General features: G+C 53.1%; 1 protein-coding gene across 1 annotated transcript in view; it reads left to right on the plus strand.

Annotated features, from left to right (window-relative positions):
* The window catches only part of HOXC13 (homeobox C13), an 8,125-nt gene extending 3,433 nt beyond the window's left edge, over positions 1-4,692 (plus strand). The window contains exon 2 of the mRNA XM_081819153.1: positions 3,142-4,692. Coding sequence (XP_081675279.1) covers positions 3,142-3,398 — 257 coding nt within the window. The 3' untranslated portion in view covers positions 3,399-4,692. The remainder of the gene's footprint in view (positions 1-3,141) is intronic.
* The last annotated feature ends 5,863 nt before the right edge of the window (positions 4,693-10,555 follow it).

Raw genomic sequence — 10,555 nt, forward strand, 5'->3', positions numbered from 1 at the left:
CCTCTTCAGAATGCAGAGCCCTGTTGTAGGAGTGGGTGGTCAAGAGCAAGTGGGCAGTGGGAACCTGTGCACAGGACCCCAAGAGAAGGCTACAGCTGATCATTGATCTGGTTTTTCTTCACTTCTCAAAGGTGTCTATTAGGTCCCCAGGTATGAAGTGGTTTGTGTGTGTATGTGCTCTGGAGGGATGTTAGGGAAGGCTTGATTGTAAAATTAATAACTAAGTCCCCTACTTACTTTAGGCAGTATAGACACAACTCGAGGTCTGAGCTTCCAGATGTTTCTGTATCTGTAGATCCCAATTCCTTTTCAGGCAAGACAGCAGACAGTGAGAGGGGGCTTTTTTGAGAAGGCAAGACTAAAGGTATTTTCCCAAGGGGCCAAAACAACCAACATTTTGGTCAGATCCATTAAAAACTTTGGCAAATCAATCCTTGGCATCCTATAGAGAAAAATAGCCAGTTTAGACCAGGTATCTGCTTTTTAAAACCAATTTTTAAGGATTGTGTTGATTAAACCTCATCGGAAATTTAGAGTTGGTGTTTAGAGGATCCAAAATTGGGTAGGTAACTGTGAGCATTTCCAGAAAGTGAAATAAAAAGTCAGGGACAATTAGCTGGTTAATTCAGGAACCAAAACCCACTTTATCTCATTTTGCACTCCAAGGAAAAGGAGGTGTTTTGTACCAGATAGCCTATTTCCATTTTAGAACTTACTGTCTCATTATGTTGAGTCAGAAAAATCTTGGTTTAAAATCTGGCTCTGCCACTTAAGTTATTTTACCCACTCTGAGCTTCAGATTCCTCATCTTGTAAATTGGGTTTAATAAAATAAGCCTGAAAAAATGTTCTGAGGATGTTAAATTAAAAAAACAAAACAAAACAAAAAAACACCAAATACCTCATGGTATCACTACTTACCCTCTTTGTTTTACTCTTGTCCCGGAATCATCAATCTCCTGAATCAGAGCTATGTCTGTAAGAGTAAAACAAAGTTGAGAACTGAGAGATTTTTTAAAAATTATCTTGTACAAAAAATTCTTTTTACCCTAAAGGATCTTCTCTGTTAAAGTGAAGCTGTTTTGTTTTTCAGATTTAAAAAAAAAAAAAACAAACCTTGACCTATTCCTACACAGGCAGAGAAAAGTGACAAGTCCAACAATTTTCCTGAGAAATTGTCATCATGAAGACAGCCAAACCAGGCCATTGGGACCCCCTCTTTCACATATTCTTCCTGAGCACTTTATTTCCTACTGGCATTTGATTGTGACCTCTTCTCTTTCCGGCCTGTATAGACAAGTATTCCTGGGTGAGAGCAGATCCAATGGGAATGGTGTAGGGAAGGTGTTTTATGAGGGTGGGGTGAGAACAAGCATTTCAGGAAGAGCTTTATGTCTGCGTTCTGGACTGCCTCTCTACTTCCAAAGGGCAGTGAGAATGAAGGGGGAACCCCAGATATTCAGTCCTCATCATTAGCTTCTGCCTGAAGAAGTCTAACAATTACATTTTTAAAAATTGAGGGGTGAATTATTCAGATGATCTCCCTAATACCCCACTTTCCCCCTTGAAAGTGTTGCAATGATCTTTTTATTAACAGAGGTGAGGGTGGAATGGAAGGGGGGATATAAGTGACATATATTGTTCTTAGTTCCTGTGAAATTCACAGACTTAAAGAAATTTACCTAGTAGTGGTTGGAATAACAAGGTATTTAGAGTGGCTAGGGTTCCTGTATGTGATGGAGACAGTTTCTCTCAGCTTTGGAGGAATGGAGAGGAGAGGGGGTTGGAGCAGAATTTGCTCTCTTTTGGTGAGAGGACACTTGGGGTGCGGGGCAAGGAGAGGCACTGAATTCTTTTTGTAGAAGACTTACGTCAACAGCTGGTTTTAACCCAAGAAGGGCTCTCCTAGTGCCTCCTTTGGTGGGCAGACCCTGGGGCATGGACTCCACCTCCAGGGGCCTGATTCCCTACATCTCCCATCCAGGACCTCTCAACTTGGATGCTGTTAAGTGGCTCACAACATTGGACATCTAGGGCGATTGGCTTCCCAGCAGGCTGGCTTCACCTGGACGCTTTTCTTCTCTATCTGTTGGTACAGGTCTCAGATTCCTAGGGCAGAGGCAGTGACCAAAGGCATGAGGCCCCACTCAGTGGTTGGTTCCCACTGAAGCTCTCTCCCTTCCTGCCATTCCCTCCCTCAAACTGACAACAGAACGCCTTCCCCTGATAATGGGGCACAGTTTATGCTAATGGATGCCCAAGTGATCTAACTGCAGGAAGGAGGAATTTTCCTGAATACTTGCAATCCTCTAGGCCCTCAGACCAGGGTGAAATTTGCAGGGACCCTTTTAAGGGTATGGGATTTTAATAACAAATGCTGTGCAGAGCTGTATTGGAGCCTGAGGCAAAAGGAAAAATCAGTACTACTGGTCCCATGTTTATTTTAAAATTTGTTATTCTGTTTATCATGGGGTTTTTTTGCATTCATTTCGATTTTTTAAACATTGCATTAAAATATTACTTACCTCGACTCCCAAGTTTTTGGATCCCCCCTCTTTAAAAGTTTTCACCAGGGGCGCCTGGGTGGCTCAGTCGTTAAGCATCTGCCTTCGGCTCAGGTCATGATCCCAGGGTCCTGGGATCGAGCCCCACATTGGGCTCCCTGCTAGGCAGGAAGTCTGCTTCTCCCTCCCCCACTCTTTAAAAAAAAAAAGATTTCATTTATTTATTTGACAGAGAGAGACACAGCGAGAGAGGGAACACAAGCAGGGGGAGTGGGAGAGGGAGAAGCAGGCTCCCCACAAAGCAGGGAGCCCGATGCGGGGCTCAATCCCAGGACCCTGGGATCATGACCTGAGTTGAAGGCAGATGCTCAACGACTGAGCCACCCAAGCGCCCCAATAAATAAAATCTTAAAAAAAAAAAAAGTTTTCACCAGAGGCAACACATCAGTGGCCTCACCTTAGTCGTGGCCTGGCTAATAACAGGCGCAAAGAATTAGGGGGCAATTCGTCTGTCCCCTTCGAGTCCCTGCCGGCACCTTGAGCCTACTCAGTGGTGCAGCCTGGGGCGCACGGTCCGGTTGGCCCAGGGTCCAGGCACACGACTCACTTCCTGCCGCCCGGCTTCTTTCTGCCCCCAGACGTGGTTCCCCTACAGCCCGAGGTGAGCAGCTACCGGCGCGGGCGCAAGAAACGCGTGCCCTACACCAAGGTGCAGCTGAAGGAGCTCGAGAAGGAGTACGCTGCCAGCAAGTTCATCACCAAAGAGAAGCGCCGGCGGATCTCTGCCACCACGAACCTCTCCGAGCGCCAGGTCACCATCTGGTTCCAGAACCGACGGGTCAAAGAGAAGAAGGTGGTCAGCAAATCAAAAGCGCCTCATCTCCACTCCACCTGACCGCCCGTCCGGCCACCCGCCCCGTCTATTTATGTCGCCGCTTTGTACCATAACCGAACCCAACGAAGGACGCTTCGCCTGGCGCAGACGAATATTTAATGTTAACAGGCAAGAGTGACTGCGCCGCGGGAGGCAGAGAGGATCAGAGGGCGCGCTCTGCGGCCCCCTACTCCCCACCCCATCCTCAACTCCCACCCCTGTGCAGATGGGACCTACCAGGCCTCAGCAGCTCTGGAGGTGGGTCTGGGTGGGCTGTGGGAGGAAGGCCGACGGCCTCCGCTCCCTTTTGCCTTCATCCTTCGCCTTGCTAGAAAGCTGAGAGGCAGGGGGCGAAGAGCCCGATCATTCCAACCAAAGCAGGGTTGGGGAGCCCCACGTGACCCCATTCTAGCCTCATCCTTTGCCCAGGCAGGTTGATGACCCTCCTGAGGGTGGGGCCTCGGTGCAGGACCTGGTGAGCTCACACTATCCTTCCAGTTCCTCCTCCTGTTCCCTGTCCCTCCCGCACTCCTTAGTTAGGCAAGATTTCCCAGGTAAGGTTTTCTGTGCATATTTTAAAAGTCGCGTTAATATTAATGATAATTGTTAGGGATCTGGCATCGTGATTGGAGTACAGACAGCGCATAGGTTTTCTTTCTTTCCTGTTTCAACAAAAGCTGGAATTGGTGGAGGAGCTGCCTACCCCCACCTCAACCAGGAAACTGAATTTCTCCGGAGCCGACTTTGCCCCCACTGCCTCCTCTGTTCTGCTCTCTCAGTCAACATGCAGAAATCCAAGGAGGATGGAAACTCCAACCACACTGCCAAATATGTCTCTCTCTCTCTCTCTCTCTCTCTTTCTCTCCCTCCCTCCCTCTCTCTACTGGGGATCAGGCCAGGCACAGAAGCAGAACATTTTTCTAAGGAAAGGACAAACTTCTCTTCCAAGGGGATGGAGAGTGGGTCCCCCAGCAGAGCCCCTCTCCAGTTGCTTCTCCATGGAGGCAGTCACTGAGGAGAGCGCCTCACACTTTCACTTTTACTGATTGTCCAGAGGGAAGCAGTTTTCTTCCAGGAGGCCGAAATAACCAGCCCCCAATTAACCAGCTAATGTAGACGCTGCCCAACTATCCCTCCTCAAAGGCCAACTTGCTGCTGAGGGGGGAGGTCCCTCACCTTCTCCCTTCCCACTGGTGCATTACAAAACAGTGTTCTTTTGAAATGTTCATCAGAAATAGGCTTTTTTAAAATGTTGTGTATCTGTATATAGTGTTGTGACGTCTGAATGACAATGTACTGAATGCAAAAAGAAAAAAAAACCCACAAACCTGTTTTTAAAATAAAATCTTTTTTTTTTTTTTGCCTTGATTTTATTACTCAGATTCCTTCTGCAGACCCTTCTGTCCACTGGCTCATCAGGGCCATCTTTGCTGCCCTGACAGCCAGAATGGGCAAGGGGAAGAGTGTAGACATCACCCGCAGCTGGGTAAATTTCAAACTCATACTCTGTTCCACTCAAGTTTTTAAAGTGAGTTATTTGGGTTGTTGATGTGATCTAGATAGGAGAAAACTCCTTCAGAAAAGAGGAGTGTACGTTGGGGAGAGAAGGATGAAATCAGCGACTGGGAAGGCCTGGAAGCAGGTGAGTGAGAAAAGTACATTGCTTGTCAACTTCAGTTATAATGGTTGGGCTCAGATTCGGATTTAGGAGCTGAGAAGGCGGCACGCGGCCCAAGCCAGAGCTGGATGCTGCGGTGGTAGGGGACGTGGTAGAAGCGGTGGGGGCCGTGGTGGGGAGCTAATCTTGGGCTCCTGGGGCCCTACTGCCCCCAGAGGGTCTGCAATCCCTCCAGCCAGCGCAGGGCTGGGGCTGGGAAGGGGTCTGCACAGCCTGTCCTGCTGGGGGGCAGCCGCAAGCTCAGCACTCCTAGGCTGCTCTCTTTTCTTCCCCATCAATTTATGCAGGGATATCAGGCCGCTAGGACCCCTTCCCTTCCCCCCCCCCCGTTCATAAGCCAACCCCACCTTTATTTTCCAGCATTCCTGGGGACCACAGACTTCTAGGCTGTCAGGAGCCGTGTAGACTCTGCTATTAATTTGTTTTCCCTGTCGCGTCCGTCGAGCCTATCTCCCTATCTGGTGGAGTTAATGAGATCGTTAAGTTGTCAGGTTAAGAGACTTTTAAAAAGCAATATAGCCTAAAACAATGTTATCTCAGATTAAATCTTTACTGCAGCAATTTTTATTTATATATAATATTTTTCCTCTCGTGAGACACAATGACTGGAGGCATTGGGTTGGAAATCAGAGCTCTCCGACCTCCCTTTGCCCGACGGTTGAATTTCTTACAATTTTATTTAAATAAACGTTTCTGGGGGTGAAACACACACACACACATGCGCGCGCGCACACACACACATGCACACACACACCGTGGAGTCTGAGAGAGAGACAAAGAGCCTGAAGAATTCATCCTCCACAGACGCTCTGCTAGAGATGTGCCTGCCAGTTCCGGTCTACTCCATTTCAACTCTGGGTTAACTATCAAAGAATCACATGCTGGGAAGTGGGGTTCAGGGGGGCATAGGTGAACCTCCCAGGAATAAGGTTCATTCATAATTCCATCTTCCCTTGTCTTATCACCTGCCACTTTAACCTCTTCCCAAAACCCTGAGTCTCTCCTAGGATGGAAAGAGTTGAAAGTTAAATGTGTGTGTCCGAAAAAGGAACTGAGCAGACAAGAAGCCTGGGGCTCTCTTGATATGGGCCCCCATCCCTCTTGACTTGCGGGTACATTGGCTTTGTCCCATGACAGCTGTCGATACAGTGGAAGTTGGAGACTGTAGGGAAAGAGAAGTCTAGAATTCTCCAAGGGATCTCTCTACTTCTGCACACAAACTCACAGAGTCTAATGAGGGAGTCTTCCCACACAGAGGGACCCTCCCTAAGGCCCCAGAAGGGGGCGATGGAAAAAAGGAGAAAGCTCATGCAGGCTCATTGGGGTTGCATTGGGACACCGAAAACCCGGGCAAAGACAGCAGTCCCTCTGAGTCCCTGGGAGCCCCGGTGTGCCAGGGGGTTTGGGACCGTCTCCGACACTGGATTAAATATACCTGAATGGGTTTTGGAGGATTATCATGTCTGGATCAATTTTGGAGATGCCTCTCCCATAAGAGTAAGCAAGCGTGAGAATGGAAACTCCTATGTGAGACAGGTATTGTGTGAGTGTGTATTCTGGGGAGGCAAAGATGGGAATGATGCATTATTCTCTTCCTGATTGTGTGGGTCCTTTACCTTTCCTTCCTCCAAGAGCTGGCATTCTCTTTGGGGACTCTGTGGGACATTCCTGTGAAGGTGTGTGTGTGCATGCGCACACCCGTGTGTGTGTGTGTGTGTGTGTGTGTGTGTGTGTGTGTGTAGAGAGAGAGAGAGAGAGAGCTTTTGACCAGTGGAGATGTTCCCATGTGTGTGCAAACATATAAGTAGGAATGTTGTCATCACAGAGTGTAGAGCATGTTTACTTTTCTTCACTCAAATCTGTAAGGAGCCTTTCTTTCCAAGGCCAATCTCCTAGTGCTGATGCGAGAGTGAGGTTCCACTCTATATGAGGGTGCAGGGGGATACGAGATGTGTGAAGGGCTGAGAGCACAGAGGCTGCCCCTGGAAACAGACAGTCTTTCTCCTCTGGGACTGGGGCTCCTGTGATCTTTCTCATAATCCAGTGTCACTCCCCACTCCCCACGCCTCCCCCACCCCACTCCCCAGGCCAGGACTGAGGGGCCTCACTGGGCTGGAGCCTCACAGGACTCTCCATCTAGAGGTCACTCTACCAAGCTGCCAGGGAAGGCTCAGATCCTTTCCTGGGCTTGGGGGGAAAAAACCTTCCCCACCCACATTTTAGTCCCCAGACCCAGGGCCAGCAGAATGGACCTTTCAGCCTGTAGTCCCACAGCTAAGAACCCACCTAAGGGAGCAAGGCCAGCAGTTCTTGGGGAGATCCCTCCACGACTGTGTCCAGACCATCTGTTCCTGAGGCTGGTCCACAGGCAGCTGGATCAGCAGGCCAGTGTGGGTGTGAGGCAGGGGCCATCCCTGGGACATTCTCCATCTCTGGGAGGATTGGAGCTCAGAACCCTGCGGCAGGTCCCCCAAATCAAAAACGAGCTCCCCACCCTAGGATCCACCTATGCCCCGACTTGGATGATGTCGGAAGCCCACCCCTCAAAAAACTCCAAGTGCTGGTTCAGGCAGATGTGTATCCACACCTGCGCTGGTGGAAGATTGAGGGGCCCTGGGGAGCGAGGGGCTTCTGGGAGGAGGAGGGGGCCAGAGCCTTTTTGCAACCAACCAGGCTCTTCCTCTTTTAGCCTTGACCGTGAGTAGGTCTTTCTGACCTTGACATCACAGGGAGCACAGGAAAGGGGGCAGGGTGGAAAAGGCCTTGATCTTCCGGTGGCCAGAGAAGGGGAGGGCCGCTCGCCCCCTTGACGCGCCATCCCCCTTCCCGCCAGAGCCCGCCGCCTCTGTTTACACACAGAGGAGGTGTCGTCTCCAGTCTAGACAGGGGCGCTAATAACGCCCATAAAAGGCGGCCTCTCCAGAGATGTTCTGCAACTCGGCTCCCGCGCGCCTACCGCTGGCCGCTTCCTCCGCCTCCTCCGCCCCGCCCTCCTCGGATACCAAGGCTGGGCCTGCGGCGGCCCTGGGGAAGGGGCACCCACAAGGTTTCTAGAGGCTGAGAAACCCCGCCCCGCACCCTTCTGAACCTCTTCTGTCTCCAAAGGTAAGTAGACCCCCGCTCTTCCAGCCCAGCCTCGAGGTTAGCAGCACATCCCCCCACCCCCACCCGCCAGGCCGATGGCCCCCACCTCAGTCCACCCGCGCCCCCGCCCCGCCCCGGGACTGGGGGCTTGGATTTGGGAAGCTGTGGAGGCTGGGCCGAGTAGACCCCAAACAGATCTCAGCCTCTCCCCAGTGCTAGGCCTGGCCACAGGCCATGGTCACAGCGAGGCGCTGGCTGCGGGGCAGAGGGCACTCGGGTAGTCCTCGCCCCATACCGAGCTTCGAAGTCTCGGAGACCAGGCCCTGGGCTCCCGGATCCAGGGCAGGCGGCTGTGGGTGTGGCGTTTGATGAGAGTGGGGTTTGTTGTTGTTGTTGGTGTTGTTTTACTCGGTCCCCACACCTTTCCTGACACTCAGTAATTCACTAGGCGGAGGAGATCCTCTGCTGGCGGAGGGGGAAAATGTCAGAGCCGGGAAACTTTAACTATTAGTGCGCTGAAAGGACAGAGAAAATGGGGAAGAGGGCTCATTTAGGGATGCTCAGGAGAAAGGTGGAGAGATGGTCTCCCGGATGTTCCCGCCTGGGACCCCCCCTCCACCCCTTCCCATTTTCGGAGTGGCAATCAGGCTGGGGTCTTGTGGAGGGAGGGGGCCCAGGGATGCCGTAGAAGGGTTGGAGGAGGTAAGGACGCTGCTGACCCCAGGCCGCTGGTGTGAGCCTGAAAGCCTGACTGGGCCCCTCACCCCAGGTTCCTCTAACACACCCCCCCACTCCAGGCTGCAGATGCCTAGAAAGCAGCACCTGGAGAAGGGGTCTCCCACCCTTCCTCTTAAATCCTGGACACCCGGAGGGGTGGCTGGGAGCCAGGTGGGCTCCAACCCCTGGAGGAGTTAGTGAAGGAAAGAAAAAGGAGACAGAGCCCCCCTACCTCCACCCCTCAGCCTTGTCTGAACCCAGCAAAGAGGCTGTACCAAACCTGAGCTGCCTCAAAAGAACGAAATAGAGAGGTCTGAACGGTCGGGCGGGGACCCAGACCTTCCTCATCTGCCGCCCTTTATCTCCCCTCTCCACGCCCGCTCAGTTCCTACTCACACCCCATCCGCAGCCCAGGCCCTGCCTCATTTGCATACGCGGCAGAACCGCTTTCTGCAAACTAGGCAGTGACCTTGAACTGGGCCGCTGAGGCCTCGCGACTGACCGTGGAGAAGGCAGCACCGCGCGGAACAATTCTGACCTCGGGTTCGCGGGGGAACTGCTTCCGGCCGCTCGCAGCCCCTCCGCGGTGGCCCGAGCCTCCCGCAGCCGCCTTGCCCCTGCCACCGGAGCGGGCACGGCTGTTATAATTAACTCCTGCCGCCGGGCTCGGCGCGGCGGGGACTCGAGGCCCCGCGCAGAGCCCGCGAACTTGCGGGAGGGATGGAGGCACCGACAGAAGGCGCGGGAGAGGCGGCGGGGCAGCCAGCTGGTGGGTGCGCGGGAGCGAGGGCTGCCTCGGGTCTTCAAGGAAAGTCTTGGGCCGCATCCTAGCCTTCAGTTTTAATTAACCCCTGAGTTAATGAGCGCGGCATGGTTGAGCCAGGCCAGCTGCAGCAGGAGCCGGCGGCTCAGGGGCCAGCAGGCAGGCCGCCTCTTCCAACCGTGGGATTTGATGAATGTGCGGGAGAGTGGACGCACAGAGCCCTCAGCAGTTCCAGAGCCTGGGTCTGGCCAATTACAGTTTTGCGTATGGGCTGCGAAGTGCGGGTGGATAAAACTCGGCTAGCCGCGGCCGCCCAGCGCTTTGGGTTGCGAGTCCCCCCTCCCCCCGTCCCCTCCCCGTAGCCCTAGCTGGTTCTTCGCAGGCGGCTCCCGCCGTGGCTGGATTTAAATTTGAAGCTTCGCACCCGAGCCTCCCGCCGGCCCCGGGGACCCAGGCTGGGCGCGGCGCTCTGGGGCGCGTTTGTGGGAGCCCGGGTTAAGGAAGGGGCTGAGTGGCGAGAGTGGTAAGGTGTGCCTTAAAGGTGGGCAGATCCGCGGTGGTGCACTTAGATTGCCTGGGTCCTCTCCGGGGTCCTGAAAATCCCTAGGCTCACAATGGGCCTCGAGGAGCAGGACACTGGGGATGAGAACGTAGCTGATGGTTCCCGGCAGCTCTCCCTGAGGGGAAATCAGGGTCAGCCGCACGCAACGAAGAGGGTTTTGTGCGTGTGCCATTGTCCACAGAGTGGAAACCTGGGGAAAATGCCCTTTTGGGGTGGGGCCGAATCGGAGGGGGAGAAACTGCGTGCCCGGAGGAAGGAAGCCCTCACTTCGTTTCAGTTCCCCCAGCGTCGCATCTGCCGCCCTGTGGCCGCCGCTCCGTGTGCTCGGCGGCCTGGCCGGAGGGCAGCGTGCAGGGCTCTGGGCCGGAGGTTTT

Source organism: Leptonychotes weddellii, chromosome 5 (assembly GCF_054177405.1).
Source record: "Leptonychotes weddellii isolate Sample4059 chromosome 5, ASM5417740v2, whole genome shotgun sequence".
NCBI classification, from domain to species: Eukaryota; Metazoa; Chordata; class Mammalia; order Carnivora; family Phocidae; genus Leptonychotes; species Leptonychotes weddellii.